The 20,105-nt window shown below is 36.4% G+C and overlaps 1 protein-coding gene across 3 annotated transcripts in view; it reads left to right on the plus strand.

Moving 5' to 3' along the window:
- The window catches only part of MIPOL1 (mirror-image polydactyly 1), a 185,899-nt gene that overhangs the window by 41,563 nt on the left and 124,231 nt on the right, over positions 1–20,105 (plus strand). For all 3 annotated transcript variants that reach the window (XM_039705098.1, XM_039705099.1, XM_039705097.1), the window contains exons 4-6: positions 8,987–9,173; positions 11,465–11,600; positions 12,532–12,637. In XM_039705098.1, the coding sequence (XP_039561032.1) occupies positions 8,987–9,173; positions 11,465–11,600; positions 12,532–12,637 (429 nt within the window). The remainder of the gene's footprint in view (positions 1–8,986; positions 9,174–11,464; positions 11,601–12,531; positions 12,638–20,105) is intronic.

Below are 20,105 nucleotides of genomic sequence, written 5' to 3' on the forward strand. Positions count from 1 at the left end.
AAATTAACCTTGTCATTGCTGGAACCCGGACATTTTCCACCTGATAATCCAAAATTTTTGCCTTCAGGCCTGTTAGTGATGAACCAAAATCCCTGGGCAATTGGGGTTTCCTATTCAAGCCCACTTAGGACTCCTGACACTCAATGAACAGAGTCTTCTGAGACACCAGGAAAGGTATTCAGCTGTCTAATTTCTTCTGTCTCCACAGTAGCTATCCCAAAAGCCCAATGACGCTTTTTGGGTCGTTGAAATACCCACTCCTGAGGTAATAGGGATCAAGTGGTTATCTCTGGCCCTGACTCTTCCTTTTGTTCTGTGGGCCCTGTTTCCTCTTTACTCCTCACTAAGCAAACTGATTTGGTCTTGGATTTCTTCTTCTGTATAGGGGCAACTGCTACTGGCACGGGTTGTTCCCCTTGTTCAGCTGCAATTTGAGAGGCCATGGTGCCTGCAGGTCTGCTTTCCTACTCCTCCCCTGGAGGGTGTTCTCTAATATTGAACTGTGTCCAGTAAAGAGTAGCCAGGGCCCAGCACACTGCAATAAATTGCTCCTCTCTGGAGTTGCCGCAGCATTTTCCTTGCAGTGCTGTGTTCTGTCACTTTAAACAGGGTCATGTGTTTGTTCAGAGGTGAACTGCCAAACCATCGGAGCAGAGAATTTTCCCAAAAACTGGCCCATTTTCTCCCATATTCCATGTCACTCATGATCCATACACCCTCAGGGCAGATCTCTGAATGACCTCCCTAGAAATCTCTGTCCTGACTAAATATGGTGTAGACTGCACTGAGGAGAAGTGGCAGACTTAGCAACAAGAATATACTTTCCTTTACATCCAGCAGAAATTTAAAAATTCTCAAAAGCTGTTTTAATAGCTCTGAAGGAGGAAAAGAGGGTGAAAAGCTGGGGAAAGTCATCCCCCCTGTTCTTCCCACAGACTGGGTGAAATTGTTAATGGATCCCCAGGGTTAGTACCTGAATAAGGATAGGAGAGAAACACTGAATACACATCCCAAATTACTTTCATTGTCCTTGATGTTATCGTGTCATAAACTGATATCCCACAGTACAGCAGCAAAGGAATCCTGATCCCTCTCCCTGCTCTGAAAAAGATCAACATATATGAGGAGCATATATGGGAATATATACACAGTTATATATAATAATATAAAACCCATTTGAACAGCCCAAGCAACATTTTGACCACTGGCTCTGGACCTAATACAACAAATACTTAGATCACATTTGTTTCTAACCTGCTCTGGGCAGATCTGTTGAATCACAACCCTTCATGCCTCACACTGGGCTCCAATTAGGGCTGTCTTGGTTTAGGAATGGTATTCTCCAATTAATTCTTCCATTAAAACCATGTGCCACTCCCTCTCCGCCCACCAATTTGAGGCAGGAAAAGCAAAGATCATGGGTTGAGATAAGAGCAATTTACTGGGTACAGCAGTGAGATAAGAAACTGAAAAGTAACAGCAACAATACTAATGATAGAGGGAATAAGAAAAGAAACGATTCACACAGAAACCACACCCCCAGTCCGCAATCATCCCTTCCCCCATAACAGGCAATACCGGACAGCTCCCTCTGCCACGTTTTCATGCACAGAAGGAGCCCCTTCCTCCTGGAAGAAAGTTCCTTTCACCTGCCCCTGGCAATGGTGTGAGTTGGTATAAAGTAACTTCTGTGTGCTGGCCGTGCACCCTCCTATCTGCTGCAAAAATAAAGCTTGTCCTGGCTGGAACTAGGACACATACCTTGCTCAATAACCTCGATGCAGTTATTTCATCACTCTGTGCCTTAGTCTCAATGGCTTTTAAATTACTGTCACAGCACTCCTAAAAAATAACTGTAAGAGTTTCTATAAAAATGTTCTTTCCAAGGCTTATTTCAATGAACATCTGTCTTGTGTATCTTAAAGTGAAAGAGATATCCTATCTCAGAGATAAATCCAGAACCTTTATGAGTAAGAGTTAAAAGTAAGTTGATGGTCCCCATCCTTTTGAGCTGACCCATGATGCTTTCTGCAGAGCACATGGTCATGTATTGTTGGGGCACTGAATGTACAATGCACCTGTGTTGTGATTTCCTCTTTGCTACTGCCAAGGGTTTGGCAGGTAACGCATGGTACTTTGGCTGGGCAGAGCACAGAGAAATAAAAGGAATTAGCTTTGTATTACAAATCTACTCTGAGCTCAGTCTTTGCTTGTTATCAGGTTCCTATGACTGCCATTCTTACATGCTACAGAAGTGATTTAGTGAGATCTTAAGAGTCTTACTGCATAATCTTAGATACCAAATAACTTCAAGCTTGCTCAGTTTTCTTTAAACATCAGGAAGAGTGCGTCATAAGGGACAGCCATTTGCTCTTAGTTGCAGATTACTTCTTCTCAGTATACTACACTGCACTGAAGAGGCCTAAATAATTGCTAACATAAGTAAATCTGTAGTAAGTCCAAAGACAATAAAGCTTCACTTTTTCATGTTGTTTGTTTTGGAGAAAGCATGTATTATGGACCTTTTATTACTCACCTTTTGTAATTGTTTTCCTGAAACAGGAATTACTTTCTTGAAAATTAGGTACTTCAACTTTTCTTAGGATTAACTCTGAAAAAATTTTTGTAGGTCATGGAAAAGATAAACCAGTGAGGAAATGAGTCAAAAGTAATGAACACCTTTGACATATGCATGTAAATCATGTATATTGCATCTGTGTTAGCTCAAATATGAATGAAAAAGGAAAATACAGGCATTCTGAAAATGTATAAGACCTAAACCAACTCTTATCACTAATGCCAGACAATAGGATCAGATTTCTTTCACCAGACTCATTTTCTTTCTTTGCATATTTATGCGTACAAAAGCCTTGAATTTCAGTTCCTACTCATTTTCAGGATTTATGCCTTCTAATCATTCAGTAAAGGGCAAACTGTTGAACAGTCTGAGTCTTTCACAGTCATTCTGTTTGGTAGAAGTTCCAGTAGTCAAATAGCTTAGTGAATGAATGTTTGTCTTTCAACAAAATGGTTGACTCATCATTTTCAGCTCAAAAAGGAATATTCAGCCATAGTACTGATTTCATTTGCATAGCTTGAAAATTTAGTGGCCATCAGGCTACATTTTTAGTCGTATTATTGGCGGAAAAACATTAGCTAATTCGAAAGCCAATAATAAAGAATAGCAGTTAGTCAAATGGAAATGAAGGTGAAGTTTTAAAGTAATGCTTTTACATGCATAGTTATAACAGCAAGTGTTGTAGATGTGTGATTTGTAGTGGGGCAAGATCAACTTCTTTTAAATCATAGGAAGTGTGTCCTATTATTCCAGTGAAAACAGGTCAGTTTTGTATAGGGCCAGGGTGGCTCTTTGCATAGAGAATTTTGTTGGATGGTGAATATTCCCTCTTGTTTGAAATTCAAAATGTTTGATATTATACAAACAAAAAAAAACCCTCACAGGCGTTGAAGTTGTGTTTTTGTTTAGACTGAGAAGAAAAAATATATGATTGCAGCCCAGATGGCCAGCAGCATCCTGGGCTGCATCAAAGAAGTCAGCAAAGTGGGCAGCAAGTTGAGGAAAATTATTGCATCTTTCCACTCTGCCCCTGTGAGACCCCATGTGAAGTACTGCATCTAGTCTGGGAACCCCAACAGAAAAGAAGTGTGGGCCTGTTGCAGCAAATCCAGACTTGGCCAGGAAGATGATCAGAAGTCTGGAGAACAAGTCCTGTGAGGACAAACACGCTGAGAGAGATGAGGTTTTTCAGCCTTGAGAAGAAAGGGCTCTGGGAAGACCTCACTGGGACCTTGCAGTATTTGAAGGGGACTTATAAAAAAAAGAGGGAGAGCAACTTTTTACACAGGCAGATAGTGATAGGACAAGGGGGGACAATGTCAAATTAAAAGAGGAGAGATTTAGGTAAGATATTTGGAGACATTCTTTACCCACAGAATGGTGAGGCACTGAAACAGGTTGTCTAGAGAATTTATGAATGCCCTGTCCTAGGAAGTTTTCAAGGCCAGTCTGCATGAGCCACTGGGCAACATGACCTCATGTGTGACCTCCCTGCTCATGGCAGGGAAGTTGCAACTAGATGATCTTTAGGGTCTCTTCCAACCCAAAACATTCTATGATTCTATAATTAACAGGAGGAATTCTGAAGGGTTTTATTAATTGAGGTTGACTTCCTCAAATACAGAACAATGTTTTGTTCTACATTTTTTCAAATGTATTTAATCTGAAAGTGTTGTAAGTGTTGTAGCTACTGAATTTGCAGTTATCTTTGCTCCTGCTCCCAGGGTGTATGGCTCATTCTCTTCCTTTCTGCTTTTGCTTTTCCCTATTATGCCTCTTACTGCCATCCTGCTAGGGTGTCATTCACTCATGCAGTCTTGTGCAGACAGATGAGAACATACTATGTATGTGCCACAGACCAGTTTAAAACAAATATTAGTAAGCTATTGGTAGCAAGCTGTAAGTACTATTACACTTGAAGCTGATTTGGTGCACCTGGAGGTTCTAGTGTCCCCATATTTATCTACAACCAGATCTGTAGCCTGTGTGCATCTTCCATTGGGTTTTGTTTGTTTTCTCTTATTCTTATTCTGTGGAGACTCCCTGCAAACCTCTGAAGTGATCAGTGCATTTTAGTAGGGTGCTGAAAGACTATAGACAGGGGCAAGGGGGTGTCCACCCAGCTTCTGCTGGATGGTGGTACTGTTGAATGTGCCGAGTGGTATAACAAGGGATGCTATTGCCTCTTTAGTCGTCTATTGAATCTGCACCTTCTGTGCATTTATCACTGTTGGTGTGGGATTCTCTAATGTTGTGCTTTCCCTGATCTCGGTGCTTCTCAGAAGAAGCTGTGAGGAATAGTGGGTACTTGCACAGCATGATGTGTTTAATGTTTTTACTTGACTTTTTAACCACTCCCAGCTTAACAACATTGGATTCTGTTCTGCCTTTACTGTTTCAAGCCATGACAGCATTATCTTCCCCTTACGTCCCTCACAATCAATTCCCAGATTTAATTCTAGTGTCTTCATATTCCTTCTTCTTAACATTTGCTTTTCTTTCCCGCAATGTGAACAAGCTATTCATTCAAGATAAATACATACAGAAGATCAGCTGTTCAGCTTCTCCCTATAGTGAAATATTAATCTGGGCTACTGAACTTGTACCATTTTATATGGAAAAAAATTTGTTTAGTATACTCAAGAAACAGAATCAGCAGTGCAGGTACCACTTAATGAAATCGACATAATTTTTTCCAAAGCTTGCAAGGCTGTTTTACCCTTTCTCTGATGTTCCCTGTGCAGCCTGATTATTGCAAATGCTACTTACTCCCCAGTGTGTGTCTGCAGCATTGGTAATTAGTGCACAATACGATTTGCAGGAGGCATGAGGAAAAAAGCACTGAAGTGTGTTGATTAAAATTGCCACTTAGTTTAGCAACAAGAAGAGCTACCATGTACCAAAGCCTAAATTATTTGAAGTGGGGGTCATGGGCTATATGAAGAATAAAGTGGTTTTAAAAATAAAATTAATCCTATGTCCATTGATCTAACAGTGTTCAAAGTGTCTTCCCCAAAGCATTCTACTGAAAAATTTTGCATGTTGATTTAAAAAAAAATTACAGCTTTATTAAATGAGTAAAATCCTTTCACATTAATGTGTTTGGGCAGAGTGCTTTCAGTTTTGGGTGGAAGAGGCTGCCATCATCTTCTCTCTTACAAAGCCAGTGAAGAAAAAACAGATCCTCTGTGTTCACCTAGTATTTCCAAGAATGCCACTTACAGCCTTCCTGTGATGCTACTTAGTCTTACCCATGTGCTTGAGGAAATTGAATCTGGATGAAAATGTGTCCTGCCAATGTATATTGTCTAAAGAAGCAGCATTAGCATTAATAAATGCCAACACAGTTCTACACAGTTCTAGTACTATTCTAAATTCTCTTTTTTCTTTAGCTGCAGTAATTTACAGTTAAAAACACGTATCTTGACATGGCCCAAGGATTTAGCAGAAATGCAACTGCTAATGCAGATATTTACCTCATCATGCAGTTATGTTCACTTCTGGTTTTAAAATTAAAAATCTGCCAGCTGAACTGACCTGTCATCTAGAGACCTCTGCCTCTTATTTACATCTCATATTCAGAATATTATAGAAAGCCTGCTGATGGTCATCTGACCCTCTTGCTCCCTGCTGCTTTTCCATGTAGTCATTAGTGATTCTGTTGGGGTGGCCTGGGAAGTGTTGCATGTGACTGTATGGCTTCGGGTATGATGATCAAGGGTGTGGGAATCCAGGTGGTGTTTGCCTTGATCTGTCTTCTGAGAGGGAGGGGCATGGAGGAGGGTTGAGTGAAGTAAATGAGGCCTTCTTCAGAGAAGTACTCTCATGTTCAAAGGTCCAGGTTCTCATGGAGTAGTAGAGTGATGTTAATGATCTGCTGGAAGGACAACAGAGGCTCAGGTGATCTAGAAGATGGTGGGGACAACTTCCTGTTACAAATGATTCAGGTGCCAGCAAGATGATCTCCAGTGGTCTCTACCTACTTCAGTGACTCTTCTGTGGTCTCTTCTTAAGTCCTGGAATGAAAGGGGCAAATTAACAAAACAGGAACTGTGAAAAGAATAAAAACTTGCTCTCATGCTAAGGGAAGAGAAGGAGCCTAAAACATCATCTAAACTTCTCAGCTCTCTGAAGTGAGATTTTACTTCTCCAACTTTCATAGGGCCAAATTAGAATACCATGGTGCTAAACAAGGAAAAAGGGTTCCTGGCAGTACTGTCACTGGTTATTTCAACAGATATACATTGTGCTTGAATTCTTCCACAGGATGCGACACACTTCACTTGAAGCGCTTCATATATATATATATATAGCTTATAGAATAAGTGGATGCCCTAGAGAGGAGGAGGAGGAAAAGTTGTCATGGCAAGTGAAGCATTGCACCTCCCCTGCAGCATAATTTGCAACTGCATTTATACAGACGCTGTATCTGAAACAAGAGAAGTGAACAGGATATTTCAGAGGAAGTTCTTTATAATATAAATCAAATGGGAAACACGATTCCCTATGAAATGCTTTGCAAGTATGGAAACTCAGACTAGGTTAGTTTTCAGATAGTACTTACTGGAAAGGATTTAAAATTTTGCTGTTATATATTGTCACTCCCAAACTGATTCAGGTTCTTAGAGTATATTTGGTGATTTTTTAAAATATATGTTTCTTTAGAGATCCTTACTCCTTACTATAAGGAGGAGTAAGAGATCAATCCAGTTTTTAGATGTAGCAGTACTTCAGAGGAAATCTGCTCAAAAACCTGCTGGATTTCAAGCCAGTGTACAGTTGTTTGAAGAATCCAGGTGGCTGTGGCCTTGTGTTCTTTCTGCCCTAGCTGTGAAATGATATGAGGAACATATTTCAATCACAGTACTGAAAGCAGTATTGGACTTACCGAAAAATATTTTATGGTAATGGTCCCCACATGCGAAGAAACAAAGATGCTGACACTCTGTTGATTGTTGTTTTTCTAGTGTAACGATCAGTGGTTACAGTTTACAGCAATGGTTAGAGTGGATTCAAATAAGTTTGTGCTGAAGTGGATGCAGAGAATACAGATGAGCAGTGGGTCCCATAAGTTTTTTCCTGGAGGTGGTAACGCATATCTTCATATTGGAAGTTGTTAAATTGACTCCAGCCAATTCCCAAGTCATCTCTTAGTGCCCTTGGGCTGTTTCCTGAGCTCTTGGCTGTGTCTTTCCTCATTTAAGGAAAGAGGAATCTGTTGCAATACACTTGAGAAACAGTTTTCGGTATTTTTTTACTTGGAAACTGTGCTTATAACTGTGTTTACCTGCAGGAGGGCAACTTGATAGTGATTGATTTGTATTTTTGGTCTATTTCTAATTGATTTCAACTGTATAGACAGTTTCTTATTATTTTTGAGGAGGATGTTATAAGGTGGATCAAATAATATATGCCCTATATTTTATCCAAAACGTTTGGAAACACTAACTTTATTAAATAAGCAAAAGCTCCAATGTTTGTTCTCTACTAATCTAAATGAAAGAATGAAAAATATATGCACATTTTTTCCATTTCCAGTGGTTTTAGGCTGCTTCCTTCTCATTTTTTAATATAATTCTATAATTAAAAGGTACTTGTTCTTACTTTATGAAAGAGCATTCGTGGTATGTGGATCTTTCTTTCATTTAAATGCCTTGATATCAGAAATATGTCCTAAAAATATCTAGTAGCCAAGCTAAGAGAACTAGCTATCACACTCAACATTTTAATCAGATAATTTTTCCCTTTGGCACAATTTCTGCTTTGCATTCTTCAAGTTCTTTAGTTGTATGAGCCTGTACCTCACACTCTCCAGGAATGAATAATGGTGCTTTAAATTTGTTGTCACTAATTACAGTTTGATGATACTCCTTTTGTAGCCAAAATGGATTTGAAAGAAACCTCACTATAAGTAGGAGTCTAGTTATAACCTAAAAATTTCCCTCTCTATTGCAGAAATTCATCATATCTCACTATAGTAGAGCTGAACTTTGTAGGATAGGTAAATAATTTTCTACAGTCAGCATTATTTTAAGTCATTTAAGGGGGAGGAGGGATTAGGAAATGATGATTTTGTAGAAGAGATAGGTAAATAATTTTCTACAGTCAGCATTATTTTAAGTCATTTAAGGGGGAGGAGGGATTAGGAAATGATGATGAATTTTTCATGTTTCCTTGAGAAAAATCCAGTAAATGGGTTGTAATTCCTACCTACATCCATCCATGCTGTAGGTAACAGCTCTCATTCCTTAGTGAAGGGACAAAGAAGTTGTGAATCTGGAATTAAATCACTTGTTCCTTTCTACTGCTGTATTGTATTCTTTTAACAAGCCATTTTCAAATGAAAAATCTCAAGTTTGTACTTCATTCTCCAAATGAGAAAATGTATTTGCTTCTCTTCCCAATTAGAAACATACATCTTGGATCAGAAAAAAGAAGACTTTTGTGCTGAACTTCAATTTTATAAGAATTCCCAAAAACACACAGAATTTTTGATCCAGGCAGAAACCGAAGCACCGAAACTTTCAGATTTGCGAGTAACCAGTCAAAGAGGAGGATTCCTAACTGACTGTAATTCTGGCTCAGAAGAATCAAGGTAAACCCAAGAAATAACCCTCTAGATAGTTTTTTTTAGATTCAAATTATTGACAATATAAACATGGGTTTTTAAGTAAATATAGGGAAATTTGCTTCCCACATGCAATCAGTAAGTCAACTTTTTACTTAGACTCACCTTATCTGCCTTTCTTCCCTTGTGGAATGTAGCATTTCAGCTCTGTATTCTCTAGCACTCATAGAAAATATGATCATTGCAATGGTTTATTTCACACATTGTGGGTACTTCAATGATTGTGATCTCTACAGGGGATTTTGAAAATGAATGCTGAACAGAATAAAAACATCTTGAAAACCTAGTAGTCTCTGTGGCTTTACACAACAAGCACCTGAAATGTGATGAGTGAGTAGGAAGCAGGAATAAAGCAGGGTGAAGTCACATGAAGCTGGAAGTGTGAAGATGAGAAGCTATAATACCTTGTAGCAGTCTGTGACAGGAATCTGAGGACTGGCTAATATGATTGAAAAGTTTAACACAGACTCTGAATATTTTATTGTGTCACTAATTTTGGTCATTTCTTGTCACTAGTGTTTTTACTGAGCAGCGGCCCTCTATAGCAGTCTTAAGAAATATATACACATTCTATATCTGCCACAATGTACAAAGGTATAAGCAGCTAGTTATACCTTTGACTAGACAACTGGTTAGGGAACATGCTGCCAGTTCTGAGTGGCTTAGGCAGTCTGAATACCAATTTTCAACTGAGAGTGTCAGAGTTGTTTTTGAAAATGGGATCAAGGCTGCAAAGCCCTATTACATACTTTTGAAAAATACACTGATTCCTCATCTGTCTAGCAGATTCTACACCCAGTTTTGCTATCTTCATTATGATCTAACCAAACCCAATTCTTAACACTTTTTCATTTTCCTTTTTGCCTTTTTGCATTAGCAGCTGAAATTTGCTGTAAGGCAATGCATCCTGCACTAAATGCCAAGTATAATCCAAACTGCTTAAGTACAGCCCAGCAGAGTCACCCAAAAATTGTTCATTTTTCATTTCAACAGCGCCACTCCCACTGACAATCAGGCTTGTCTGGAACACTTAAGATTAACCTCCCACAGCAGTGATCATGTTGAACCATCTCAGCTCCAAGTATGTTATATGTGGGATCCCAAAGCTATATGCCAAAACCTATCTTTGCCCAAATAGATTTTAATTAGAATATATGTTAACATTTCTTGATATAGAAAAACGCAGTAAATGTTAAGTCAGTGTTGATTTGTGTTTTAGATGGTGGTCCTGGTACTGTCAATGTGATTTGTCATTTTTAGTTTTAAGGAGAAGGGAAGAGAAAATAAGTACAGTGGAAGCAGGTGAAAAAAGGGTGACTGAGTACAGACAACTGTCTGTCTGAGATAATGACTCTCTGGAGCAATAGATAGCTTTCTTTATCTATCTAGGAGGTGAATTACACATAAAGTAATGTCTACAGTGGAAGCAGGAGTTCAGAAGGTATAGCTTTTCTGTGACTACTTCTTATCAGTTATTAGCTATGAAGTATATAACCAGAAACTGCTTAAAGAAAGCAAGTGTTACAAATATTTGCTAGTTCCCTTTCTAATAATTCGTTTACTGATTTTGCTGCCATATTACAAATGAGATCTGAGTGATCTGTGAGTATCAATGGAAACGCAAGAAGTTTTATGAGCGACTAACTTTGAGTGAATTTTTCTGGCCATTGAATCTTGTCTTATTTTAAGTTGTCTATGGCTAATAAGTTATTTTAAAACTCCAAGTGGCATACAGTGTGGAATTCCTGTTGTCACTTATAATATTTAGAATCATACCATCATTTTACAGATTTCTTCAAGATAAATTCCTAGATTTTTTTTAACAGATATTCTCATATCACTTTCTGTGGAATCATCCCACAAAAAAATTTGGTTTGCTTAGACCTGAGCATCCCTTTGATCCCCAAATGTTTTATTACTTTTTTCTCTGTATTAAGCAATGGCTTTTAGTATTTGCTTTCCTTAAGCATTTGCTGTTTATAGGCTTCATAGCCCATTTATATTAATCTGGTTTTTGCCTTAGTAGTGTAGGATATTTATTTACTATTCCAGATTTGCAGATTCTTTTCAGAATTACAGCTTTAAGAAGTGGTTGAAGGACATCCATTTTTTTCTGACTATTTAGTACTTTTGCAGTGGTTAACAAATTTGTTAACAAGTTTTGATAATTTGTTTCTGTGTATTTTGTTTCAGAGGGGTGGAATAACAACAAGTTTTAAATTATTTTTCTTTTTGTTTTTTTTCCTTCAAAAATGCAGCAGTGTAGAAAGAAAGGATAACAGGATGCTCCCTGAATTTATATCCTCATGGAATAATGCTGAAGATTTAGGTGGAAGAACAGAAACTGCATTCCTTTTAAAAGAATTGGACACTCTGAGGGCCAAAAATAAAAAGGTACAATTGAGATATTCAAGATACCAATATTTGCTTTTTTATAATTGCCTTGCAAAACATACATTTTAAACTGTGCATGATTTAGTTTTGTTATTTATTTTAGTGCACCAATCACTAGCTTCCTGTAATTTTGGAATTTAGTGTTTGCTTAACAACTATTTCTCTGGAATTAAAAAAGACCCCTCCAACCTACTCTCTGACTTTTTTGATCAATGACATAGATTCTTGCACCCTAGGTGAACACCAATGAAGACCAAAGACTAGACCAGGATTTCATGGGTAGAATCTAATTAATGTGCCCTGATAACTCAGCTTTATTGAAGAGGAGAAAATTCCATCTTCCTTGAACACTGCATTGCTTCTAGTGTTAGCTGTGGTTGCATGTGCCTAAACAATCTAAGAGTCTCTAGTCTTTCCATGAAGTGTCATTGAATATTCAATCTGTCCAAGAACAGATTTAGTGAATACCCTTTAAAAGAAAGGCCTTGATATGTGAAAGAATACCAATCTTCCATCTGATGAAGAACATGAAAAAATAAGCATTTACACCAGTCATTTCAGACTGTGATGTCTGTATCTTGGTAGGAAACAGGATATTAATGCAACCACCTACATTATATTCCATGCAATTCTGAACTTCCTTAGCAAGAAGGACTACAGCTGGTGATACCTGAGAAAGAGAATCCCAAATAAAAACAATGGCAAGTGCATTGCTACTTGTCTCCCACAGCAAGATAGCCCAGATGTTAAAAAAATTCTTCTTAACATTTCTTCTTTAAACAAATAAAAATAAGAAATTGAACTTCTGGTTTAATGCTTAGTGTTTGTATTTTGGGGGTGAGAAATTGTTGTTTGCAATTTTATTGTAGTTGAATTACTTGTTGACAGTTTCAGCCAGATAAGAATCTTACTGTCCATTTGCTCAATTCAGCTTCAAGATAAGCTGGCTGAAAAGGACAAGGAGCTGAAGACAATGAAACTGGACTTAGAATTGCAAGATAGAGCTACAGAAGCTAAGATTGCAGAAAGGATTGCAGGTACAGTAGGCAAGCATTTAACAGATGGCTCTATGGCTCATACAGTACCCGTGGTTGCTATATGACGTGGCCTAGTGAATGTTAGCTTTATTTGCTAAAGGAGGGAAGATTTGACTTTTTTTTTAATGTGTGGCTGTTTAGAGTTGCTTAGAAAATAGATGGCTTTAACATCCTGGTACTGGTATTAGTAGGAGCTTTACCTGTATTCACACTGATTTGGGCATTAAATGCATTGTTAACACCATGTCAATCCAATCACAAAAAGGTTGTTTGTTTTGTTGGAAGGTCCTGAACAAACAAGGGGAAATAATGATTACCAGTGCCTCTACCTTTCAACCAGCAGTTCAAATACCACTTATTGTTTTAGCTGGTTCAGAGCAATACTACCCCCTCTCCGTGTTTGGAGATAGTCTCACATTCACCTCAACCAGGGACCTGCGCTGTTCTTGAAAAATCTGCTCTTTTGGTACTTAAAATGAATTTTTTCAGATGATGGCATATATCCAGTGAATGAAGTTTATATGAATTCTCAGAAGGAAAGGTTTTTAAGTGTATACCTGAAAGTGAACATGTGCTTATATTTGTTGTTAATTGTTCTTTGGATAGATATGCAAGCATGGAGACAGTTTGTATTCTGTGCTTGTGGAAACTGCTAATGTAATGAAGCTGGGCATTCTTATTATTGAAAAGAGACTCTGTATAAAGTATACCCAGTAGATGAAAAATACTCTCAGGTTTTCATGAAGATGTTTAAAAAACATGAATGGGAGTGCTTTTATAAATTCATTGTATCATTTGTTCAGAAAGAAAGCGTTAGCTTGGTAAAGTTGTTTCCTTATAGATCACACACACTTCATAGAGTATTAATAGTACTAATAGCTGTCACCAAAATATTTGTACTAAAGGGAGGAGTAACTGTCTTCAGGAAAATGGAGCAGATAATAAACTCTCTAGCTGAAAAACAGATGGCTGACATTCCACTTAATAACAAACTACTGAGAATATGGTGTAGTGTGAATATTATAGATGGAAAAGAGAGTTCCTAGATTTTCTGTGGTGGGGGAAGGGAAAGTCAAATCTAATCAACATCTTAGGAAAAAAATTTAAATACAGGCATAATTTTTAGTCTTATTTAATTTCACATAACTGCTTGCTTTATTTTCAGACAAAAGAAAAATCTGCACTCTGTGTCATTGTTATATCCAGTAGCCGAAAGCTAACGCAGATTGTTTGGCTTGAATATGAAGTTTTCTGTTTGTTCCTGGATATTTGCCCAGGGTTTTTACCTCTGTACATTATTCTCTTTGGTAGAGGTGTTCATTGCTCATTAAAACCCGGAAAGAAAGGTGTGTCAAAAACACGAATAGATTTGTTTTTATGGATATGGTTGAAATACTTGTTAGGAAATTGTTGTTTTTCTACACTACTGCTTAAACTTTCTATTGATGTCCTAAACATATTTTTCTCTTCAAAACAGAGTGGCATGAATATGGATATAATAATTTAACATGCTTATTCTGTTTTTAAAGGAAGACTAAACCAAATTTTAAAGACAGCTACATAGTGTAATAACAATGACCTTTAAAAAATAACTTTTTTTTTCTCCTTTTATGAGTACAGGAAGTATAAAATCCTTTAAATGCTGAAGAGAGAGGGCAAGAGGCTCCTTACTACTTAGACTGTTTGCCAAAAGGAAGCATCGTTAATACTTCACAGTTTTTTTGCTTCCTGTCTTGCAGTTCTAAGAATGTTACCAAATTTGGATAAATGGTTTAAAATCTAGAATTATGTGAACCAAACTGGATTTGTGGAAGCCTCTGTGCGTCTCTCTCATAAAAACCTGGGGGAGAGTTCTAATGGACAAGCAGAACCTAATAAAGAACAGACGGTGTGTTCAAGGAAAAACTTATCCCCCTGCATTAAGTTCTTTGAGGAGGGGAGAACACATGCTGCTGCGATTTCAGGTTACTGGTTAATGTTTAATTACTGCAGTGTGTAACACATGGTATAGTGAAGCTTGTAAATATGGGTGTTTGCATTTTTATTATTACTTAGTACTGACTTTATGATAAGTAAGTGACTCCACAAAATTATATTGTAAAGAACATAAGAAAGGTACCCCATAAAAGTGTTATCTACTTTGAGGAATATTAGAATTCTGTTTTAAAAGGTAACCCTGTAATTGATAGGTTTTACCTAAACAAGCCTTATGGAAAGAATTGAAAAGGGCATTTTGAAATGAAGCTACAACAGTCTACAGAAACAAATAATCCAAAGATTGACATCTGGTGATTTTTAAATTGTTCAAAGTAAAAAGTGAAGAAAAAAAGGGTAAATTTGTGAAATAGTTCATGAGAAAAGAAAAAAAAAGTAGAATTAAAGCAAAAGATATACATGATGGAAGAAAAGTATTACACTTTGCGAAGTAAATAACTTCTTTTCAGCATGTTTTTATTTTAAAATTTTGCTACTTAGCATTGAAAACATATTTTAAAACTTCCTTGGATCCCTATCTGTATGTCAGCTAGTTATGGCTAAAGAAAATCAGAGAATTTAAAGTTTTGATTTCAGACTTCTAGGCATTAGAGACTATTGTTTTTGGTGGACATAGTTACCACAGGTTCCTGCAGTTTATTCATTATTATTCTGTTGGATTTTGTGTCATTCTGACTCAATGTCAGAAGGTACTGTTAGTTTCACTCCCTGTCATGAAGAGGAACAGAGGTGGAGGAAACATCAGGAATAGTCAGGGAAGTGCACATCATAACCAGAAGAGTGTAAGCAAAAAAAGGGACTACATAGGAAGTGAGTATGAAGAATAGCCAGATCTGAAATTTGGGTGTGCAGACCTTTCATATGTTGAACAGAAAAGGGAATGGGTGTCACCTGTGGGAGTGGAAAGGGGAAGGAGCACACATCTGCCGAGGACAGGCTGGAAAATCAAGATGGAGGCATTGCAAAGGAGTAAGTCTTCAAAACAGCTAGCTGAGAGAACAGGTCTCACTTTGGATGGATGTAGTGAGTGACTTCATTTTTTCCTAATGGAAGAATTAAGCAGGGGATATATATATGAACTTTCAGAGGAAGGAGCTGGTTGAGTGTAAGGGAGAGTTATAGAGCACAGGGGTAACTTCTCTAGACTGGAAAAAATATCAAAGACCTATTCTCACAGTACCATTACTGCAGCAAGATATACCATAGCTGGTATCAGACCCAGAGGTCTTGAAATATTTTTGTTGCTATCAGAGTATATATTGGGACTAAGAATAATTCTGAACAAAAATACAATAAAATATTTATCCTTAAATCTTTCTGTAGCAACTGTGAGTTGGGTTTTTTTAATGCCAGTATCTTAAGTAATAATATTACCAAAATTTAATACTTTCTTAAATCAACATCAGCTCAGCAGGGCTGGGTCCAGCCCTGTTAGGGGTTTTACACTATTTTTAATGCCTGAAAACTGTATTAGCATTCTGTAGATGCTCTCTGAAAGACCAAGGTAATGATAGGAAATACGGTGTGGAAAAAGAGGAAAGCAGCACTTCTAACATGGTGGTATACATCATACAACTTTCAGTCTCTTGGAAACTAGAGCAATATACCTACAATGAAGTCCCTATTTCAGGTCTGTTTTTGTAAAAATGTTGTGAATATACATTTGTGGTATTTTGGAATTCTTTAATATGGTGTGGAAATATTAATGAACATTATTTGAAGTTTTCTAAATTAACTTGAAAAATAATTACTGAATATGCATATGCAATAGATTTAATAGCAAAAGTAAAAACAAATATCCAAGTGGCTGTTAGCTTAGAGTTAATTTGATTTAATATCCATAAAGTGAGAGGAAATAAGTAATCTTGCCAGTAATAAACTTTGGGTGGCAATAACTTTCAGCACAGAAGAAAAGTATTTTCCATTTCTTCAAAGCTCACTTTAGAGTCCCTTTTTAGATGTTATTTTTCTTTCCTGCATGTCATCCATTAAAGATTAGCTGTGGAAGGTTGGAGCATGGAGAGATTATGAATGACAGAACAACTCCTGCAGAATAATAATCAGTTTTTGGTATTTAATGCTGTTTGACTTTTGCAGACACATTTCTTATTAACCTTTGGTACAAACAGAAATCCAGGTTCCTGATATCTCATGGAGAAGATGAATTCAAGATCCTCTTCCAATTAAACTGAAATAAGGCCAATATTGGGCCTTAGCCAAAAGAACTCAGTAGTTCCCAACTCTCATGTTTATAAACCTAAATATGAATGATATTTTACAGTAAGAAGGTAATGCATATACTTTCCTAAACCAGTTTTCTGTGCATAATTTATTTATACATTTTGTCCATATAACTCTTAGGGGGCTTGTCCTAGTAAATGCTTCATTATGAATGCTATTTCCTGAATATATTTTCAAAATATTTCCTGATAGATAATAGAATTTTGAAAATAGCTGCAGTATTTGAATCCTCTGCATGGGAAGGTAGAAAATCCACTTAAAGAAAAGAAAAAAACCCTGGGGTGGGGGCATCGTGACTGGTAAATTCTTGGCTTAATTTTTAACAGCTTAATTTGAAATAATGTGATTTTACTTTCGGATTGTCAGAATTTTTGACTGTCCAAAAGCTGCATACAGCTCTTTGAAGTACAATATATGATGAGTTGACATAGATTAAAATGTCAATTACTAAGCTATTTATTGGTGGAGCTTGTATGTAAAAAACAAGCCAGTTTCTTCTGCATTTTTTATGGCTAGTCTTTCCTTTCTTCCGCACAAGTGCTAGATGAGCATAAAGAATTGGGTTTTATTCAGGAATAAAAAGGTCTGCAAATGATGTACTTCTTGGGGCATTACAAAACTTTCCTTTACCATGACAAATTATAACTTGCAAACTTTAATGCAGTGTTTATATTTTCCCCCTAAAAGTAAATATTCAGGCATCAGCAATTACCCACTGAAAAAAGTTTAACGGCATTATGGTTTGAATTTTGAAGTCAGCTGTGTTTAGTGTGTTAGAGGCAGAGGCTTAAGTATTGTACAGGGATTGGCTTTCACAAGAACTGCCTTGGGGTCTGTGTATAATACTCTCTCCTATTCTTTTCCACTTTATTTTTTTTAATTGAATTGTGATCTGAGTACATAAAGAAAACCCTATGCAGAGCTGCCACTAAGCAACTTTAGCCTTTTATTAAGAACACTCTTTTTATAGCATTGGAAATGTGATGAATGCTATGCACTAAATACATATAACAAACACAAAGCAATAAAGAAGTCAGTGTGTTCTATCAGTGTTTGTTCAGATTGCTTTATCTATAAAGTCACATTTAGGTGTAAATTACTTTTACTCTATAACTCCTGGTACAGACTGATGAAAACTCTTAAGTATTTTTCCTATGATCTTCTTAACACTATTTTACTTTTTTCAGTTGTACATCATAACTGAAAGTAAATGAATGGTAGCTTTCAAAAAACAGATAGGAACTTAAGTTGTCTGTTTCGTAATAGAACATGTCAGCACTATTTTTAAGTTGACAGTGAGCCCTGGAGCTCCTGATAGTTTGCCATTAACCTGAATAAGAACTCTGTAAGTGCTTTAGAATTCGAACATTTCTGGGGATTATCTGCATTTTGTAACATGTATAAGCACAGACCAATTAATGACACATTTTAAAGGCTTTCATGGCAATGCAGGGTTTTTTTCTTAATTTGGCTACGATAAGATTGACTTATTTAGGAGTTGTGAACGCAGTCATTAACTTTAGTGGAAGGAAATCTCAGAGGATTTTGATTTCTAATTTGAGTGGATGACAAATACATACATGTTTGCATTTCTGTAAGGAGAACAAGCATATATCCATGTGGTTAAATAAAATTTAATATATCTGTAAAACTTACTTATATTGAAAACCAGTTATTGTAGTGTTTACTGTATCTTCTGAAGTACAGTAGCACTGTGTATAGTGATCTCATATTTTCTTTAGAAGACTTGGCCTGTATTCTAATTTTACTTTTTTAATGAGTAATTTTAAGAAAAGTGATTTCTGCTGCCATAAATGTTTTTAGTCCCAACATTTTCCTCTTTTGCCTCTCTTACTCAGTTTATTTTATTTACACAGATGACCTGTAGGAAATAAGCAAACAGACTTTTATCCTGGGAGTTGTGCTTTCCTTGCCTCCCCCAAAATTCCATGTTTGGAAAATCATGAAGCACTGTTTAAACTAGAATGATTTCCAGCACACCTTCTCAGTACTGCTGTTTTAAAGGTGGTTTAAAAAGTATGGGAGATAAGTTTGCCAAAAGAATCAGGTTCAACTAAGAAAATATGTACACTGCTTTGACTCAGTAAACTCATACTTGGTATGGTTCATCTTCTTCATATTTACTTTTGCCCATATTAGAAAACAATTAGCTTACTAAACAAATTTGAGTATTTGGGATAAAAAAATCTACTTTGAGTCTCTCTCATTTGACTAAGAATTACATGATATTTGATAAGCTTGTTTAAAAATGGACATATCCAAATATTATTGTAAACACCCATTGATTTGTTTTACCTGCAATATAAGTATTTTACTTAGTTGGCTTACATAGTAGCTAATAATATTTGTTAATGTAATTTAACTGCTGTGAACCTTTACTGAACAAATATTGAAATTTATACAAGTCAAAGAAAGAGAATCTCTAATGACTTTTGTAAAAGCTTCCATTTAATAGTTAAGGAGAAAAGTTTATATGACATACCAGATGCAATTAACAGTAGATTTTACATTTAATAAAAAGAAAGAAGCATATGTATTTGCTTTATTCATTCCATCATAATTTGCATTAGAGCTGTGGGTGTTTAATGAGCAAATTCCAGCTAAAATGCTATATTGATTTTCTAAGTGAACTTTGTAATAGCTATCTACCTTACAAAAGCTCTCTGTTTACAATTGTTTTCTTTACTAAAAACTAAAAATGTTTTAGAATTGATGAGTTTAGCATAATGATTCTTTTAAAATAAAGAGCTCTTTTAGAGTATGCAAGGATTTTAGTTACAAGGAGAAAGATGTTATTAAATTATTCCCAAAAAATAAAGCTTATACAACTAAATAGTAGTGCTGTACTTCTATATACTACAATATTTGCAAGCATGGGAAAATAATCCTTTTTTTAAATTCAGTTCTCTGAGATTTAAATATTTTAACTCTTGAATGCCATCAGATATGTATGAATTAGCAAATGACACAATTCATTTCATTTAATACTAGACTACTCATACTTCATTTCTGTGTGTCATTTTCTTACTTGAAATATAATTTCTGTACAAATTTGTGATTCTTCTTGGTCAGGCCTCAAGATGGAGAGGATAGGGGTGGTTGGTATGCCACTAGAAGTTCTCCAAGGAAAACCTTGTAATGGCAACCAGAGCAGCTAAAAAGTAGCTGGATCTGTTCTTTCTTTGGATCAGACACCAAGCCAGTGTGGCAG

The sequence above is a fragment of the Passer montanus genome, unplaced genomic scaffold, assembly GCF_014805655.1.
Source record: "Passer montanus isolate IOZ18808 unplaced genomic scaffold, ASM1480565v1 scaffold18, whole genome shotgun sequence".
In the NCBI taxonomy this organism is placed as follows: Eukaryota; Metazoa; Chordata; class Aves; order Passeriformes; family Passeridae; genus Passer; species Passer montanus.